Raw genomic sequence first — 21,510 nt, 5'->3', positions numbered from 1 at the left:
TGTGTTTTGTGTGTTGTCTGGTTTGTGACAGGAAATGCAGGTTGTTTGGGTATCTGCTTTGGAGGTCTCTGATGCTTTTGCAGGTTTTTATTTAGAGCCTCCAAGTTTGATTTTGTGTATTTATGTGTATTTTTTGCCAGCGCTGTTTTAGTAGGTCTGTGTGCGGCTGGAGTTGTGGAGCAAGTGTTAACCTTCTCCTCTTGACTGTCTGTTCCAGTCTTGGGTGGAGACAGCTTGGCTTCCAGTTTGGCTGTATAATTGCATCTCTCGCATATGTTAGTGTTTTGTGGTAGGAGGAGAGGGTTGTCTGTATACATGAGGCAGTTGTAACATTGCCTCAGGATACCCAGATTCACCAGATGGACTGAAAAGTGCACCTGAAGTTGCCCTTTGGTCATGCCTGAATAGTAGGGTAAGCTGCTTAGTCGCTTGGTTGGCGAGGGGTGAATAAAGAGCCTTGCCCTGCTGGGCAGTCAATGTCAGGGTATATTAGTGCTTGCTATTAGGTCTGAGCAAGTTCTGGGCTGTAAGATGCTTTTTGAGTGCTTAGGTTGAGAGTTAGACTAGTTTCAAGGGAAAAACTGAAGAGGAGACTTAGTGGAACTGGGAATAATTTAACCGTAGCTAACTGGCACTGCCCAGTGCGCAAAACCGTGCAAATGCGGTCTTTGTAGTAGGGAAATGAAAGAGATAGAAATTAGCCCAAAATGGCCAATAAACTACTAACTTCTGGGCTGGAACCACTCCTCCAGGGACAGATAGGTTGCTCAAACCTCCCCTCTCTCACAGGTGAACAGAGAAACTTCCTTCTATCCAAGTAAGTTATGGGCAACTCAAAAACTAGTATCACAGCCCTGAATTCAGCACTAGCCTGAAAATTGGACTATACTAGCTTAGAAGGGCGGAAAACAAGGATTTTTTTTTTGGTTTTTTTGGGGTTTTTTGTTTTGAAAAGATAAGGCAAAAACAGTAAAAAATACACTTAAAACAGCTTTAAACAATTACAAACGACCAGAAAAGGCTATCACACTTTAGTGTGTAGCCTACAACAGTTAAACAAATTATTTAAACAAAAAACTTTTTAAAAGTGCAGGCAGTCAAATAAGTACAATATGTGAAAAAACAAGCTTTTAAATCACAATAAATGCTGGAAAATCTGTGTTTAGGCGCAAAACAGTTAAGTACAGCAAGAAAGTACAGAAAACTGATACTTAATCATTCCAAAGTCTCTCTGCTAAACTAGAAGGCTTGTATCAGTTTAAGGCTTTCTTGTGCTTCCCAGTAGGTTAGTTACAGGAAAGATGGGAAACAAGTGCAGATGTGGTCTTTTAAACCAGAAAGTTGAAAGAGATGGACAAACTGTCCAAATGGTCAAACTACAATTTCTGGGCCAAGAACCTCTCCTCTCGTGGTAGACAAGCTACCTAGTGCTTACACTCCCACTGATAAGCTAGAAGGCTTTCCTCCAACACAGAAAGGCTTGCGGGGCTCAGAAGCTTACAAACAGTCCTGGATGCAGCAACTCTGTATCTGGACTAGCCTAGTTACAGGAAAGGTGGGAAACAAGCGCAAGTGTGGCTTTTAAACCAGAACATTAAAAGAGATGGAAAAAAACTTCCCAAACGGCCAATAGCTACAATTTCTGGGCCAGGAACCACTCCTCTTGTGGTAGACAGGCTACCTAATGCATACCACTCCCACTGATAAGTTAGAAGGCTTCCCTTCAACACAGAAAGGCTTGGGGGCTCAGAAGCTTACTAACAATCCTGGATACAGAAACTCTGTAACCGTACTAGGTTAGTTACAGGAAAGGTGGGAAACAGGCACATTGTGTGGCTTTCAAACCAGAAAGTTAAAGTTAAACAGAGGGAAAACTGCCTAAACGGCCAATAAACTACAAATTATGGGCCAAAACCCACTCTTCTCATGGACGATAGGCTACCTAGTGCTTACCACTCCCACTGATAAGCTAGAAGGCTTCCCTCCAACACGTAAAGGCTTGGGGGGGCTCAGAAGCTTACAAAGAGTCCTGGATACAGCAAATCTGTACCTGGACTAGACTAGTAACAGGAAAGGCAGGAAACAAGCGCAAACACAAGCTTTTAAATCAGAAGGTTGAAAGAGATGGAAAAGCTTCCCAAACGGCCAATAAACTATAATTTCTGGGCCAGAAACCACTCCTCCTGTGATAGATAGGTTACCTAGTGCTTACCACTCCCACTGATAAGCTAGAAGGCTTCTCTCCAACACAAAAGGGCTTGGGGGGGCTCAGAAGCTTACCAACAGTCCTGCATACAGCAAATCTGTACCTGGAGTACACTAGTTATAGGAAAGATGGGGACAAAACGCAAAACAGGCTTTTAACCAGAAAGTAGAAAGAGATGGAAAAACTGCCCAAACGGTCAATGAGCTACAATTTCAGGGCCAAAACCCACTCTTCCCGTGGTAAGATAGGCTACCTAGTGCTTAACACTCCCACTGATAAGCTAGAAGGCTTCCCTCCAACACAGAAAGGCTTGGGGGGCTCAGAAGCTTACCAACAGTCCTGGATACAGCAAGTCTGTATCTGGACTTGACTAGTTACAGGAAAGGTAGGAAACAAGCTTAGAATTTTTTTTTTGTTACAGAAAAGCAGCTAAAATAGCAGTAAATATAAATCAAACTGTAGTGCAGGCCAGCACACCCGAGCGTGTAGCAACACTACGGCAAAAACAGTTCAAATAAATGCAATTAAATTAACAAATGACTAAAAAACAAGTGCAGAAGGCAGTAAATGAGAAGGCTACTAAAGTGCAGAGTAAGAGCGACTGAACAGATAGCACACAGAAGAGCAACTAAGACAGTTACAGTAAGAGCATATGAATAAGATATATATATATATATATATATATATATATATATATTTTTTTTTTTTTTTATTTGAGGGAAGGAACAGAGCAGGATTAAGAGGCTACAGGGGTTGTCCTTCCAAATGCTCTCTTTGTACACAGTAGGAGTGCCTGAAATCAGAATATGATCTCACTGCACTCAGTTGAGTGAGCAAATGAGATGGGCCCAGAAGGAATATCCAAATACAAATCTACAAGAGGGGCGGGCAATTTCAAAGTCACCAACATTAATACCAAAGCAAGAACAGGGAGGGTGGGTAGGGAACTAACTGTAGAGAGACAGCCTAACCTTAATTGTACACTCCAGCATTAGTACTGAAGATATGTTAGCACCGTTTTATTCTTGAAAAAAAATAACCATATATATGTGGAATAAATATCTATATTGATATAGATATACATAAAGATATTTATTATATATGCATGCATGCACACACACACACACACACACACACACACACACATATATGTATGTATACACATATATGTATGAATATATATATATATATATATATATATATATATATATATATATATATATATATATATATATATATATATATATATATATAAAATCTATATTAATATATATATTCTATTAGTGTGTGTGTGTGTGCAGTTCATAAATTATCAGACATTTTGCATACTTTAAGGCTATTAATTATAGACTGAAAGTAAAGTAGGTATCACTCATAGGTATTATTTCCGCTGTTGTACCTTGATCAACACAGAGTCATACGAACCATCAGGAATGAGTCACCAAAGGAAGTTATCATGTAATGTTTAGCTGGCTGCTGAAAACACTTAGCAGCACTGGTGAGTTTCCCTCGCTACCTGTCAGCATTAAATACTTTCAGTTTGGAGTTGAGCAAATAACCCTTAAGACACTGATCAGAATTCTCCTAAATTCATATACCTTTAAAACTAAAATATACTACAAAAGTATAATAACCTGATTTTTCAGTACAAAATATGTACAAATGAGTGTTTTTCCTCACATGAACACGTTTTAATTATTTGTAAATTGCAAAGGGCAAGCCTCTTTTTTATTTTTTAACAGTCAGATGGATATAAAATTTAATCAGAACAGATTAACATGAAACTGTAAGCACAGAAGTAATTTCCTATGAAAATATAAAATAATTTCACTTATGTATATTGTTTACATTTTTCTATATCATGAGGAAACAGGCAGAAAAAAATCACCTGCCATTTCTTAAACGCATAAATACCTTTAAAGCAGAAGAAGAGAGCAGATTACACTGATTATGAATGCTGTTCAGCAGAACACTCTCTGCAAAAATGTGTTTAATGTGCAAATGTCCATTGGGTTTCTAAACTGGCAAGAGTACTGAAAAAAAAATGTTCATGTTTTAAACAAATGTGAAAAATTCCAAAGTAAAGAGACAGTAGCATATTACAAATAAAAAGTTAACACACAACATCCTGTTTGATGTTATGCTTTCGCTTGTTTACAGAGAAACTAAATCATGTTTTCTTTATTGTCTGAACTGTAATATTTTCCTTCATATAGGTTGACTTAAGATACTGTAAAAGGTCTGGCTTTACTAAAGGAATGTGTCTCTAATCGTTTCAGGATCCCTATTACATGTACATAATTGTCTCTTTTCTTTTATTACTGTCTGTCTCTCTCTGTGCAGGTTAGTCAGCAGAAATCACATTTGGTTGAATTTTAAAAGATTGACCCTGTATAATTTAAACATCAGTTGACAGAAATATATTTTCTTCCCACTCCCTGCAGCGGCTGCCAGCATCTCTGCTTGTTCGCCAGGTCTTCTTTACTCTTCCCTGAGCTCTGCCCAGCCCATGTCCAGTGCCAGTGAGGAGATCAAGGACATGGATGTAGCATCATATAGCAGATGGGGACTTGGTACACCCTAATTCATCCTCCATGTCATCCCTGTGAGCTTTGTTAAGGCTGCCTTCAGGACGCTCATGTGTGCTTTCAGTCCTGTGTGACCTTCTGACCAAGAAATACACTTCTTGCATCATGGAGCTCACTCGACTCTTCATGCTGTGATTACAGTGAGCCAGACTGTCTCTCTTCCTCCAGGATTGGGTGGACCCAGCATTAACCTTTCACTGCCATCCTTTCCTGCCTGGTCCCCTCTATCACTCGTGCTGTGAGTCAAACAGTGGTCATCTGGGGCACAGCCAAGGCTTTATTTCTCTGCACCCCAGGCTGGGATTGATAGAAACATGTTTTAGTGCAATTGTAGACCCCCTATAATCACAAATACCTTAAAAACAAATGTACTGACATGTCACAATCTTTAGAGTTTGCTAAAGCTTCCATTATATATAAAACATAAAAAAAACTGAAGCTTAAACCTAATGGAAAAAATTTGAAAAACATTTTTTTCTCAGATAGGAACATATATTATTTAAATATACTAACTCTGCGGTCATACAAGCATGGGGAAAAGGCAACACACACAGTCATCACTACTAGTAAACAGTAAAAAACAAATATCTCTGCCTGTGCCCAAATAAAAATCAAACTGACATTGCTATGTATAGTTAACACTGATCACCTTGTTCAAAATCATGTAAAGCTCCATCATAAATGTCTTCACATATTTTTTCTTGCCTACTGTAAAATGTGTTATTATGCCACATTGAAGTAATTTTTCAGCCAAATGAATAATTAAAGAACTTTCAACCATATGGATTTTAATGTTTTGAAATTCAACCATCTATGATTTTTACAAAATGGTGTGATGGCTATAAATGGGATTATAGATAGATATAGATATAAATATAGATATAGATGTGGTGTAGGTTAAGATTGATGGAATGTACATGTTGTTGAATCTGTTAAGTGTAGCAATATTTGATGGAGTGTGCATTTTACTGGATACACAAATTATCGAATTGCATTTTCTTGAATGTAGACAGCAAGCAGTGTGGTGCAGTAACGTAGCTTGGGTTGCAGAGACTGGAGCAGCTGTAATGCATGCCAAGTGTTGGGGGTGAAATCAGCTGATCCCGATCACTTTTGTGTGAATATTGGCATTAAATTGCCTGTGTTGCATTTGCTTTCCAAACTGAATGCTGTGTCCCTGTGTATGGACTAAACTGCAGCAACTGTGTGATGCAAATGTAATAATAATTTATAATTTATATTTTAATAATACTTCAATAGTAATAATTTAAGTATAATATATAGTAATACATGCATTTAATAATATAGCTTGAATATGTTATATTTAATAGCTTTAATAATTTGCTTTAATAATAATATTTTACAATACTTTTGTACTTTGTACTTGTACTCTTTTGTTGTTTTTATCAGGCACTTATTGGGGGACCTGAGGTGGGCCTTGTATGCAAACCAAGCTTCCTACAGGGCTTTGAAGGATAAAATGTACTACAACAAAAGATTTCTCAAAACAACGGATCTGTTGTGGTCACATCTGAGATTTATTATTCTACGCTGGTTTCCAGTTTCATCCGTGTAGTTTTAGTCATTTGTTTTAATACAGCTCTTACAACAAATCCCAACACCATGTCCTTTGGTTTTAGAGTATTGTCTCTCTAGTACTTTTTTAGAAGGAACGCAGCACTACTGAAGTGTCAGTCTTAGGATCGAGGTTTAACATCTCATCTGGTTCTAGCATCAGTAGTGTCCTGGTCAAATTTCTCCTATCTGTATAACTATATCCTGGTGTGTACCCTGTAAATATTTTGCTGGACTATAAAATTAACCTGAGAGTAAAGTGATCAATAAATGTAAACAGTAAATAAACAATACTGGTCAATAGTTGAATTTCAGGTTGTTGCTTCTTGGGGATGTGACTTAATCTATTTGTGTTATAAATAGATATCCTCTTGTACTATCTTTTACATGTTTACTTACAGGTATATGATGCCATCAGTTTTATGAAAACAAATGTGGATGTTGAATGTTATGCTCTATAGCAAAGCCACAAAAGAATTGCATTCTGTCTTTTCTAATGTAACAAGCACACAGAGAATATATGATAACTGTTGCAAGAAAAGTTTAGTTGAAGCTTGATACATTTTTTTAACTTTTTGCAGGGGAATTCAGGAGATTTTCCGCAAAGAGGTTGATACTTTGAAGCGATTTGAATGCCCGAATATTTTGCGAATGTATGGAATCTGTATTGTGGAACAGGAATGTGAGTTTATGTTGCTAATCTGGTATTTAAACTGCCACATTTTACAAATAAATAATGTGTTTTGTACATGATACAATTGGATAATTAGATCAGTTCAGCAGATCTATAGCTTTGTACTCGAACAATGCATAAGAGTTTTCCTGCTTGATTAGTTTAATTTGTTCAGCTGTTATGGTAAATACAATATTATGACCTCTACTGCCATATGTATCCATGACATATAGATTTACAAAGAAATATTTTATTACCCGCTGTATAGGAACTAGTATGTACACACCTATTGCTGTATAAAATCAGGAAGTACTTATTCTGAATCTGCAGTATTATTTTGGAGAGGACTGATACAACTTTTAAAGCTCAGAACTTGAAAAATCTGTTTCAGCTATTATTGATCAGCTAGTTACCTACACTTAGTAATGGTAGCCTTATACTAGCCAGACAACTAATCTGTCGGCCACCAACACCACAATGATTTGGTACTCAGCAAGTTGTCAGTTTTGAAGTGTGTAGTAGTTTGGTGTAGAAAATTAAGGCTATGAGTTTCTAACAAGCCATTGTCCTCTTGTGTTGTATTAGATTCCTTTAGTCTCTGTTTACTGCTGATGTTCTCCTGGGGGGCCCCTGAAAACATTTAGCTGCACCCAGTGGGGAACCCAGTTAACAAATTAAAAAAACATGTTGTCAAATTATTATCAGCTTAAAGGCCAGCCTGCACCCCACCATTTGCCACTACAACTATTCTGTGCAATTCTGTTTACCAAACTGATGACTTAACCTATAATCTACCATTTGCTAAGTTAGTATATAGTCAATACCCAGTTAATTGTCAGTTTGGAAACCAGTCTGTATTCTTTCAGCTTCCAACATAGAAAACACTAACGCAATATATTTTTAGCCTGTGTCTTGGAATATGTAACTGTTCAGGCTACACCATATATGTACTAAATTTATACGAGTTCCAAGTCATGCATTGTCAGTAATTAGCTAATTCAGTTACTACTCATAAGATGATTTACCAGTTTAAAAAATGTATTACTTGCTTTATGGAAATAGACCATAGTTTCTAACCACCGGATATGGTAACCATTTTTTGATCTATTAAAAGATGTGTAACTAGTTACCACTGTGTTTAACAAATGTATTTTGCAGCTACCTACCAACTGAGCATAGCATATCTTAACCACAAATAAGCATTTTACACTCACCAGCATGTTGGCATGTCATCATTTGGGTAAGAGGCCCCATCTTATTTGCGCCCCTAATTTTACATTAGTTAGCTAGGGATATATGCTGATTCAGCTGGACACATTGCAGAGAAAAATGCATATGGCACATAAGAAATTCAGCAGTACAATCATATAATCAACATCAAGTTAATAACCGATGCAATCAGAACAAATTATTCAGGTAAGCATTTTCAATGAACCATTTGATAACAGTATATGTTACAATTATATGTGCAAAACAAAAGTAGCAGGAGAGAATAGCACAAATGAGAAGATGTAATGTGTAACTACAAAACTTCACAAGTTTTGCTTGTTCATTGCTATTATCTACAAACCTCAATACCATATTGCAACAGTAAAATAGTTATGTGATCAGAAGCATTGAAAAGAAAATTGTGTGCTATCAACATAGTGTGGAGGCAAAAATAAGCTTGAAATGGATTTTCATATACCCTTTAATTTCTACACAACCAAAGTAGTATAGTTCATAGGTTCATACTAGGCTATCTGCCCTAGGGCACTTACAAGCCCAGCCAGAGTGTGTTTGGCTTTCGCCACCCATTTTAAATTAATTTTGCTATGCCCTTTTTCGAGGTTAGTGTACTGTGCCTCTGTCTAACAGTGACTCTGTCTAACAGTGACACAGAAGTGATACCCAGAGTAAATCTATGATCTCCCATCCACTCATCAATATTCCTCTTGAAGAGAGTCAATGAGGGACTCTGCCTAACCTGGACTGGGATTTTATTCCAGAGTGAAGGGAGCCTCTGGGTTATGAATCTGTCCCTCCAGCATGTCCTATTTATTTCAGTGCTGAGGTTCAAGTCTCTCGAGCGCGTAGCTCGATGGGATTTGGATTTTCTGAGGTGCAGCATGTCCATTAATTCCGGGTTGGACATGGCTTTATACGTCAGGCACAGATTGCCTCTGAGCAGGCAGTATGCCACTGAGTAGAGCTGGAGTTTCTTTAACCGGGCAGCATATGGCATCTGTTTGAGCCCTTTGATTCTCTTGGTGAGGTACTTTTGGGGTCTTTCCAGTTGCTGCAGGTGTCTGGTAAGGTACATCCCAAAAGGGGCATTGTACTCAATTATGGGCCTGATGAGGGATGAGTAAAGAGGCACGATGACCTCCCCTGATCTAGATGTGAATCCCTTCATGATTAGGTGGGCTATATAAAATGTTTTTCTAACCACTTTGGCCACGTGGTTGTTGAATGAGAGATTGCTATCAACTTGCGTCCCCAGGTCCCTAATTACTTCTTCCATCCTTAATGGATTACCATCTATGTGGTAATTTGTGGGCACTTTGCTTTTGCTGAAGGGGATGACTGTACACTTTTTGGCATTTAGCTAGAGGCCATGGCTTTGGCACCAGTTGTCTGTTTCTATGAGGCCCTTTTGTAGGATGCTTGTGTCGGCTGGAGAGTCGATTATGGTGCCCAGTTTGCAGTCATCTGTGAACGTGGTCAGCCACAGTCCTTCCGTGTTGGCCTGTACCTCCGAGAAATATATACTGAACAAGAGAGGTCCCAGGACTGAGCCTTGTGGGACGCCACTTGTAACTGGTTTGGAGTCTGACATGGCTCCAGCAATTCTAACCATGTGGGTTCTGTCCCTGAGCCAGTTTGCAACCCATCTAGTGACATAGGGGTTTATATTTAAGCTGGTGAGCTTATCTATAATACCCGAGTGGGGTATTGTATTGAAGGCTTTTGCGAGGTCCAGGTAGGCTGTGTGGACCACCTTCCCCTCGTCAATGGCCTTGGTGACTGTTTCAAAGAAATCGACCAGGTTTAAGAGGCAGGATCTGCCCTTAACAAAGCCGAACTGGGTAGGATCCAGTGTCTGTAGGTCCCCAATATCTTTATTTATGAGGTCCATGATGATCCTTTCCATAGCTTTGCAGACCAAGCTAGTCAGGCTTATGGGGCGATAGTTTCCAGGATCCGTTGAGGCACCACCTTTGTGGAGAGGGACCACTGTTGCTGTACGCCACTCTTTGGGTACATATCCTGTAGTAAGGCTGAGATTGAACAGTAGTTTTATGTTTGGGTTTAGTTCTTCTTGGAGTTCATGTAGGACGCAGCCCAGGACACCGTCTGGTCCCATTGATGCTGTGTTTTTTGCTTTGGGGAGGGCGGCTCTTACCTGAGCATCTGAGATGTCAGGGGGGCAGCACTCTGCTGGGATAGATATTTGCCCTTTTGGTGGGGAAGGGGGGGGAGACGTTTGCGCTGAACCTGTCAGCTAGGGTGTTGGCAATGTCTGTGGGTTTGGTGTATTTTTTGTACTTTTGGACTAATTGTGTGTAACTTACATGAGAAATTGCCATAGCTGTTGTCTTTCAAGAGGCCAGCATCTGTTCCTGACTCCAGGGACAACTTTGAGCATAGAATCATAACTAGTGTGCTAGGTGGCCAGGTCCCATCCTTGACTGGTGATGGAGGGGAGGGTGCTAGGGAGCCAGTGACATCATACCACAGAAGCACTATTCAGGAGAAAGTCCAGTAAATTCTCTCCTCGGAATGTCTGGGTGTGAGCCCAGTTACATAACACTTGCACTCTTCAAGGGAATTTAACTCCCCATTTTCCTTGCATGAGAGGGTAAACCTTTGCCTTGCCTGATGAGCCTGGTCTACAAGGCCATGGAATGTATCATCATGGAACTTGGAAACAAAGACATTTGTAATCTCCAAACTCTGGACCCCACACCGTTCGGGTTTGTAAAAGGCAGATTATGTCTCCTAAACCTGATAGACTTCTTTGAAGCAGTCACCAAAGCCATAGGCGAGGGTAAGGTGGTTCACACAGCCTATCTAGATCTCACCAAGGCATTCAACACCATCCCCCACTCTGGAATTATAGATAAACTCACTAATCTAGGTATAAATCCCTATGTCACTGACAGAACCCACACTGTGAAAGTAGCAGACTCCAAATCCGACTTCAGACCAGTGACAAGTGGAGTACCACAGGGTTCAGTCCTGAGACCTCTCCTGTTTGGTATCTACTTTTCTGAAGTACAGGCTAACACAGAAGGTCTTTGGCTAATGAAGTTCGCAGATGACTGCAAACTAGGAGCCATAATTGAAACTCCTAACAATGTGGACATCCTACATAAGGGCCTCACTGAGACAGATGCCTGGTGTCAAAGCCCATGGGCTCAATGCCAAAAAGTGCATTGTCATCTCCTTTGGTAAAACCTCTGTACCCATGAGCTACCACATAGGTGATAGTCTACTTAACACTGAAAATGTGATAAGAGAACTTGGGACACAGGTGGACAGTAGTCTCTCCTTTGATAATCACATCACCACAGTAGTCAGGAAATCCTTCTATGTGGCACACCTCATCACAAAAGTTTCTCATCTATGAAAAAAGAGGTCATTGTTCCCCTCTACTTGTCACTCATTAGGCCCATTATAGAGTACAATGCCCCTTTTGGTATGTACTTCACAAAATATCTACAACAACTGGAAAGGCCACAGAAATACCTCACAAAGAGGATTGCCGGCCTCAAACAGATGCCCTACGCAGACTGTCTCAAAAAATTCCAGCTTTACTCCATCGCATATCGCTTACTCAGAGGTGATCTCTGCCTAACATACAAAGCTATGTCAAACCCAGAGTTGTTGGACATGCTCCACTTAAAGAAATTCCAATCCGTCTGAGCTACAAGCTCTAGGGACCTAAACCTCATCACCACAATAAACAGAATATGCTGAAGGGATAGATTCTTGTTCCAGAGACTTCCCATACAATGGAACAAACTACCTATCTATATCAAACAAAGCTCCTCATTAGCACTCCTCAAGAAAAATCTTGATGATTGGATGGGAAATAGGAAATTCACCCTAGGGATCACCTCTGTGGCTCTGCTCGACAGGGGGACAGGAAAATGATTTTCTTGGGTGGCGAAAGCCAGGGTACTTTTTTGGCTAGGCTTATATAGGCCCTAGGGCCAATAGCCTAGTACCTACCTATGAACCTATGAACCTATACTGTTAAACTTGGCTGTTAAATTCATCAGTTGTGTCTGTGGTAGCTAGACTGGACAAGGTGCACCATTCAATCAGTGTGACAATAGCTACAAGCCAATTTGAATATTTGTGAAACCAGTTGTTAGGTTTGTAAGAAATCAAAATTTGTGTTCAGTGTGGAGATGATATGGTCATTGTGGCTTTAGGTGTAAGTAAGAGAGTCACTGAACAGCACTTGTCCATGTGTTTTTTTTTTTAAATCTTTGCTAATACCTGATTACTATGAGTTATAAATCATGGATAGGACTCATGCCAGATGTCCACTTGATTAATTGCCTGACAGAGTAGAGGTAGCCACCTTTTGAAGTGGTCAGTACTGTGGCTCAAAAAGTTTGTACTTATCTAGTGATCAGTGTTGTCATATGATACAACACTGCCTTGACGTGCGATCACTTCTGTGATCTGCTAAGCACTGGTGTGATGTCATGGCCACTGCTGTGACCTAATAAACATTGTTGTTATGATCTCAATGACAGATGCTATGTGCTACTTTGTGTACGGATCTCGGTAGAGGTCAATATTACACCATCCCTTGTAGGTAAATTGGGCTTATAGTCCAAGCCCAAGGGCCTAACAACTTATTTAACATTTCACAAAGATACAGCTAGTACCACAGCATGCAGGGATGAACCCCTCACTATGGCCCATGTGACCCAGGTTTGATCAGTGGCTCAGGCATCTCAGACACTTGCAGCGGAGGATAGGTATGTCCATCAGGTGGGGGTGGGCAAGTAAGGGAGGTTTGCATCTCCGTGGCACACAAATCAATATAATTTCCATTGTGGAGACTGGAGAAACCACTTTAGAATGCTACCAAGAATGGGTGGAATTTCTTTTCTGATATCAGCCCTCTGTGGAAGTTAGCGGTGGCCATTGCACATCCTATTCATGGAACATTGCTGGGTGTACACAGGGGCAGGAATTAAATAGAAAAATCCCACAGCAGCAATATGACTCAGTCACCTTGTTCACCCCAACCCTTTGGGCATGGGCAATTAAGTAAGGGGTAAGTAGATCCAGCAAATGGGCAGAGGCATTAGGGTCAGCTAATGGCTAGCTGCACGGAGAAAAGAGTGGTGCAAAACACTTTAGTGTTACAAACTCTTAGGTCAATGTCAGCTTCCATTCTTCTAGTTCCTCTAGCAAAATTCTTTATGTGAATCCTTCAATGGACACTGGTGGTTCAGTGGTCCAGTCTTTACCAGCCTCTGTCTTTTACCATAAAACTCACCCCAATTTGCATATGTCCTGTTTGATGGTGGACCCAGTTACATGACCTTTTTCTGGTTAAACTGTTCTCTCTTCCTCCCCCAATAGCCACATTGACCACAGATGCTTTCCAATTGGGGTGGGGGTGGGGCATTTCATGGGAAAGATGGTCCGAGGCATGCAGTCCCCCCTTGGAGATGAAGTTGCATATCGATGCCTTGATGATGAGAGCATTCCTACTAATGTTGCAAGCCTTAAAGGACATTCTCCCTGTAGGGACTATTGCAATCCATATAGACAACATGTTAGTAGTCTGGTACATCAACAAACAAGGAGTAACCCATCCTTACTTCCATGAGGTTACTGGGAGTGGGCGATCTCTTCAGACTGCTTTCTTTTTGCAACGCACATACTGGGAAGAAAACAATGTGCTGGCAGACAGATTCAGCAGGGTCGTTCTGATTCCCCGCAAGAGGTCCCTCAGTCAAACAGTAGCAAATGTGATCTTCAGCTGCTGGGGCCAGCCATGCTGCAACCTATTTGCCTCTCCCCTCAACAACAAGTACAGCAGGTACTTGCTCTGATTCTGCCTTCGGGAGAGTCGAAGAGAGATGCTGTGATTCATGATTGGCTTCCGGGTCTCCTCTGTGCTTATCCCCCTCTATCTCTCATTCAAAAGTTCCTACAGAAAGCAAGAAGGCAGAAGAGCTTAGTCATCCTCATTGCCCCCTTTTAGCATCAATAGGTTTGGTTCCCCTTCCTATGGTCTCACTTGAAATATCCTGGAGCCCACTTGGGATCTCTTATCTTGCCCATCAGGAATTCCCCATCCCAGTTTTTACATCCTCAAACTGAAAACATGGTTTCTCCACTTCCAGTAACTGTAAGACAGTCCAGGCTTGCTTCCCCATTTTGTGATATTATTTTGGCCTCCCAGAAGGTCTCTGCCAAGAAAGTCTACAGAAATAAGTGAAAAAGATTTTCCATATGGTCTTCTAAAAAGAATATTGATCCTTTTTCAACACCTACTTTGGCAATTCTTTTTCTCACTACGCTTTTCAAGGAAGGGGCCAGTTTTTCTACAATTAAACTTTAGTTGGCAGCCATATCTAACGTCCATGCCGGTAACGAATCATTTTCTCTGACATCTTCCAAACTATGTAAAGCTTTTATGAAGGGAATTTTCCTTCTTAGCTCTCCAATAAAGGATCCTTCTCCTCCTTGGGGTCTGACAGTGGTCCTTAAAGCTTTAACTCAAAAACCCTTTAAACAGGCAGACAAATGTGACATGAAGTTTCTTTCTTGGAAAAATTGTCCTTCTGGTAGCTATCACTTCAACAAGAAGAATTTCTGAACTGCAGGCCTTATCAGCTAGGCCTCCTTACATTATTTTTCATAAAGATATGGTATTTCTATGAACCATCCCTTCCTTTTCCCCTAAAGTGGCCACGGAGAATAACATTTACCAGTCCATATAATTACCAGTTTTCTTTCCAAATTTTTCTATTAAGGGCACATATATGCTACACTTTCTTGATGTTCACAGGCAATTACATTTTTATCTTCACAGAATGAAACAGTACAGTTAGTCTGATCAGTTGTTTGTATCCATTTCCCCTAAAACCTTGGGTCAGGCAGTATCCAAAATTACTCTGGCCAAATGGAGTACTGACTGTGGCCGTGGTGGTGTAGCAGTTAGTGTTGTCACTTCATTGCAAGAGGTTCTCTGGTTCGATTCTCGGTTGAGGTGCCTTCTGGGTGGAATCTGCATGTCCTCCCTGTGGTGATGTGGGTTTCCTACAGGTGCTCCAGTTTCCTCCCACATTCCAAAGATGTGCAGTAGGTAGACTGGACACTCTAAATTGGCCATAGGTGAGAGTGTGTGCGTGACTGAGTGGTACAAATGAAGTACTTTGGCAGGGCTGGCCACCTGGTGGTGTGAATCTTGGTTCAAGATGATTGTCACTACTGAAGTGATGCCCCACCACCATATGGGAAATGGGAGAAAGGGGTGATGGATGGATGGATGAAAATGGAGTACTGATTGTATCTCATAGATTTATTCTCAAAAAGGGTTGGAGTTGCCTCTTCCTCCTAGCGCCCACTCCACTAAATCTATAGCTACTTCCTTTGCTTTCTCTTAAAGGACTTCCATTGATAATATTTGTGCTGCAGCCACTTGGTCAAAGACTCATACCTTTGATGTTCATCGTATTACCCTGCTGCAGTCATCACACTTGGGTTATCCTGTCATCAGGCGGTCCCGCAGTTGGCCCGAATTCCAAAGTCTTGGTCCGGCATCAGTTGCTGTTGCTTCGTCCCTGATGTCAGTGCGCCAGGGGTATATAAGAGGCATCCAACGGCATTTTCTTCAGTCTTTCTTGCCGCGCGGTGCCTGAAGGAGAAGCAGTTCGTAAGTGCCGGTCGGCCGACACCTGATCTTTTCGAATCGAGTTTCAGTCCAAAGTCTTCAAAGCTAAGTACCCCGTTGGGGAACCTTTTCTTGCCTCAGTCCGATGTCAGAAAAAGTTAACAATAGCATTTCTTGTGGGAAGCAAATACCTCATAAGGACTTTCATTCTTATTGTATACCTTGCCTAGGCCCAGACCACGACGTCACTGGTTGTCAGTTTTGTGCTAGGTTCAATAAGCGAACTATAAAGCAACGCTTTGATTTCGCACGACACTACTTCGGTAGGAAATTTAATTACACTATGCCATCGGAACAACTGACTACCGGCGTGCATAAAAAACGCAAAGATAAAGACAGGCAGCCTAGATCCAAGCCAGACTCCGAGGCCTCGGCTGGGCCAGTCGCCGGTTCTCCGGTTTTCAGTGAGGCACCTACGCAGCCCCTGGCTACAACAGAATTGAAACCCCAGACCACTTTGGAATCTCTAGCAGAGAGTTCTAGGCTGATGCAGCCATTTTCTTTAGTCCCTATCGACGACATTGAAGAAGGAGATGTCGGTGCTGTAGAAACACCTTCGGTTTCAGAAGGTGTCTTCAGACTGACTACTCTCACCATAAAATCTTATGCTAAGCTTAAGACTCCTCTAAAACCAAAAAAGACTGCACTTCAGTCTCCAGTTCAAGGCCCCATGCCTAAGAAACAGATGCTTAAAACGGCTGAAGATTTGATTTCTTTAATCAGGGGTTCCCATCCCCCCCCCCCGACAAAAGACCTAGACAAGAGGAGGATTATTATGAAACAACAAAGAATGTAGTATATATAAGCAACAACAAGAACCAACAGTGAGTCCCAGCTCTACCTTCCAAAATGGTAAAATTTATTCAGCTCAAACGAATCTCTCTAGCGCCTCGGCCAACAGCCTTTACAGAGTAAAACAATGAAACTCTTAAAAATTTCAGAATATATACAACATGAAGCAATGAATCAATTATACAATCAAACAATTAAAAAAGTATACTATACATTTAAAGTCACAGTTTTAAATAAGACTTTGCCAATTACATTCTCTATTCATCCCATATGGATGTAAAGTGCCATATTTCATAATTAAAATAGATTCCTTCTGTCTCAATATATTCTTTTGCCATTCCAAATTATTATAATATAGAGGAACATGTTCCAATATAGTAACTTTTATACAGTCAATATTACCATGGTGTACAGAATTAAAGTGTTCAGCAACAGGACTATTAGATTTATTATTTCTTACATCTCTGACATGCTCTTTAATTCTATCTGCTAACATTCTCTTAGTTTCACCGATATAATATTTATTACAAGTACAAAATATAACATAAATTATACCTTTACTCATACAAGAATATCTTGCTCTTGTAGTGAAATTTTTTCCATTTATCTTAACCACCTCAGGCACTATATGCTTACAAACAGAACAATTTCCACAAGGAAAAGTTCCTAGAGCTTTCAAATTATTCAGACTGCTGGTCTTAGGTTTTTTGTAAATACTGTGTACTAAAAAATCTTGAATACTTTTACCTTTTTTATATGATATAATTAATTTTGTATCTTTTAGTGAAATAATATCTTTCTTAATGAAATTCCAGTACTTTATAATTAATTTATTAATAATATGTGAAAAATTTGTATGTTTAGTAACGAAAAACATCTTCTCCTCATTAAGTTTATGAGTATTATAACTATTATAGTTATGACAATCATTAAATGTTTTAACAACATCATTGTTTTTAAATACCCTACAGAAACTATTTTTAACATTTACTGGGTCATATCCTCTATCAATAAATACTTCAACTACTTTAAGGGCCTCATTATAAGCTAATTTACTATCAGTATTTAGTCTTTTTATTCTGATGAATTCTCCATAAGGAATAGAAGTCAAAGTATGAGAAGGGTGGCAACTATTGCCCCACATCTTCCAACTGATTTCATCAAACTTTCTGTAAATGCCAGTATGTATCAAATGGCCATTAATACCTTTAAGAGAAATGTCTAGAAAGTTTACCTGACAGCCTCGTTGTATATCACTAAAGCTAATGCCAAATTTATTATTATTCAATTCATGAATGAAATGTGCAGATGCATTAAATTTACCTTTACAAATGAAAATGAGATCGTCGATAAATTTAAAATACTTTATGACATTATTTCTAAAGAATTGTTGTCTATACAAAAATTCATTTTCAAACATTCCCATAAATAGGTTTGCATAGGCTGGTGCAAAGGCAGCTCCCATAGCTGTGCCCATTATGCCTCCTCTGATCAAGTGTCAATTTCCTCAGGCTCCTCTGACGAACAGGATTACTCCTTTCCCCCTTATGAAGATTCTGATGCTGAAGATTCAATTCCCTCAGCTTCTCCCCCTGAAGACTATTCCTTTGGGGAAACCTTACATACCATGAGGGAACATTTCCTCTGGGAAGGTCAGGACTACTCAGACTCAAAGAAAAGGCTCCGAGAGTTTATTTTGCTCCCCCAGCACAGACCACTTGCTATCCCCCCAGTTTTAGACATTGTGGATGATGTTTACTTAGAATCTAGTCTAAATCCAGATTCTCTGCCTCCTGCTCCAGCCAAACCAGACAGATATTATAGAGTGCCTGACTCACACAAATTCCTTTACAAAAGCCCTGTTGCTGATCCAGAGACAATCTCCCAGGGTCCCAAAGGGGCTAAGACTTCTATGACTAAAAATCCTGTACCCTCTGAAAGGGACTCCAGAGCACTAGATAGGTGGGGGAAGAAGGTTTACACCTCAGCTACTCTAGCTATGAGAGCACTAAATTGTCAATTTCACATGCTTAAATACCAGCAATTCCTAATGTCTCAAATGAAACAAAAGATGAGCACGCACCCTCAACAGTCTGAATTCAAGGAAATGCAGGATCTGTTGCATGCAGCTGAACAGGAGGGCAAACATACTTTACAATGTGGATTTGATTCTTTGGAAGCTTCCTGTAGAGCAGCTGTTACTGGGTCTGTTATACCTAGGCATGTTTGGTTAAAGGAACAAACTCTGCCTGATCATGTTAAAGCAAAGTTACTAGATGCACCCTTACAGCAGGATGTCTTATTTGGGGTTAAAGCAGAAGAGGTTTTAAAGAAAATGGAGGATAAGACAAAATCTATGCAGACAGTCAAAGATTTCTAACAGGTACAGCCCCCACGCTTCAGCAGAAATTGGCCAACAAAAAATTGGTCCTTTCCAGCTTCTGACAGACCACAGAGTGGTAAATACAGGCGCCCAAGGGGCAGAGGACAAGCACAAATCCCTTACAAACCTCGCCAATGGGGCACTGCAACACAGAAGGGAGGAGAAGACAGGTCCCAAACTACTAGAAGGCAAACACAATGACTTACACCTCAAACTGCCAAGCAAAACTCTCTTGGCAGCTCCCTTGGGAGGAAAATTAGCACTTTTTGCAGACAACTGGCGCATCATCACAAAGGACAAATGGGTCCTAGACATTATCTCACAAGGATACAAATTCCATTTCCACACCTTTCCAAGGATAAAAGGAATGCCAAACCTGCCACAAAATCAATGGGCAGAGGCACAAAAACTAATTACAGCTCTCATGGACATGAGAGCCATTCAACTGGTACCTACACAGGAACAAGGCCAAGGATTTTACTCAAGGCTCTTTCTAGTCCCCAGAAAGGACAATGCTTGGAGACCCATTCTGGACCTTTCAATTCTAAACACCTACTTGCAAGTACCCAAATTTAAGATGCTAGCACTACAGCAGCTTCTTCCCATGTTGGGCAAGAAAGCTTGGCTAGTAACGTTGGACCTCAAGGAGGCATACCTGCATGTCCCTATCAGACAAAATTGCAGAAGGTCCTCTGTTTCATTGCAGGTTCAACCCATTACCAATTCTCTGCACTGCCCTTTGGCTTATCTACTGCACCCAGGGTCTTCACAAAATGCCTGGCACCAGTAATTGCATACTCCAGACAAAGAGGAATTCAAATATATCCATACCTGGACGACTGCCTCATCCAAGCAAAAAACAAGGGCATTCTCTTACAACATCTGGCTTTTGTAAAACACCTTCTAAGTTGCCTAGGGTACACAGTAAACGAAAAGAAATCAAAACTAGTGCCCTCACAAAATATGACATTCCTGGGTGGCAGCTTGAATATAATGGCCAAGATGGCTTATCTGATGCCAGACAAACTACAACTAACTCAATACTTCAAAACAATGGCAACAAAGACCCAACTCCCTGCAAGAAAAATTCTGCAGGCCTTGGGCTTCATGGCATCTTGTATACTACTAATACCATTTGCAAAACTGCATATGAAGAAATTACAATGGTACCTAAAAAGCGTATGGACTCAACACAGCCACAGCTTGGAAACAATGATACCTCTCATTCCCTGCCTTCAACAGGGGTTTCTATGGTGGTCACAGGCATGTCACCTCAACAAGGGTCAGACTTTCATCATACCCCCAGCCAAGCAAACTATGACAACAGATGCATCGGACTATGTCTGGGGGGCGCACATGGCAGGACAGTGCGTTCAAGGCATATGGACTGCAGATCAAAGGAATCTGCACCTCAATCAAAAAGAAATGCTAGCTATACAGAATGCCCTGACAACCTTCAAGGACCTCTTACATCCAGGACAGCTTACAATAAGGACAGACAACACCACAGTAATGTGGCACATAAACAAACAAGGGGGTACACACTCCTACCCTCTATGCAGGCAAGCAATGACCTTGTGGAACACAGCACTGGCTTACCAAGTTCAATTACAAGCTCAATTCCTGCCAGGAAAAAAGAACACATTGGCAGACGACCTAAGCAGAAACATCATGGATCCCCACGAGTGGAAACTGGATCCACAAGTATTTGCAATGATAACTCAAAAATGGTGGCACCCAGACATAGTTTTGGGGGCTGGCAAACAGGTCTATCAGCTAACAAAATTTTGCACAAGGACATTTCACCATCAAGCTTGGAAAGTGGATGCACTCTCATTCAGTTGGAAAATGCTGACAGTATATGCCTTCCCTCCACTGCCCCTTCTCACAAAGGTGCTGCTGAAAGTCAGGATGGAGAGACCCCGAATGATAGTCCTTGCCCCAGACTGGCCACGCCAGCACTGGTACCCACTATTAAGGAATATGGCCCAGGGCCCACAATGGATTTTACCACAAATTACTCATCTGCTCACACAGCAAGACAGTCAGATCCTACACAGCCAGCTAAAAACCTTAAATTTGGCTGCTTGGCAAATCACTGAAGCAACCAGCCAGCTCCTCTTTCTCAAGCTGTTGTGGAGGTTATTCTGGAAGCCAGAAGGCCCAGCACCGGGAAAGCCTACTCAGACAAATGGAAAAGGTTTTGCACCTGGAACCAAGCTAAAGGCCAAAATACCCTTCAGCCGGACATACCTCAGATTCTACAATATCTAACTGAGATGTTACACAAAGGCCTTTCTTTTTCATCTATTAAAATCCACGCCTCAGCTATTTCAGCTCACTACAACATGGATCCTCCCTTATTTTCTCATCCAC

At 40.7% G+C, this 21,510-nt stretch overlaps 1 protein-coding gene across 1 annotated transcript in view; it reads left to right on the top strand.

The window, feature by feature from the left end:
• LOC122810372 (mixed lineage kinase domain-like protein) overlaps window positions 1–21,510 on the top strand; it is a 419,511-nt gene that overhangs the window by 134,164 nt on the left and 263,837 nt on the right. Inside the window, exon 5 of the mRNA XM_044081959.1 lies at window positions 6,951–7,051. Within this exon, the coding sequence (XP_043937894.1) occupies window positions 6,951–7,051 (101 nt within the window). The remainder of the gene's footprint in view (window positions 1–6,950; window positions 7,052–21,510) is intronic.

Source organism: Protopterus annectens, chromosome 8.part1, assembly GCF_019279795.1.
Source record: "Protopterus annectens isolate FY-2018-M chromosome 8.part1, PAN1.0, whole genome shotgun sequence".
NCBI classification, from domain to species: Eukaryota; Metazoa; Chordata; order Ceratodontiformes; family Protopteridae; genus Protopterus; species Protopterus annectens.
This window is presented reverse-complemented; position numbering and strand designations above follow the sequence as displayed.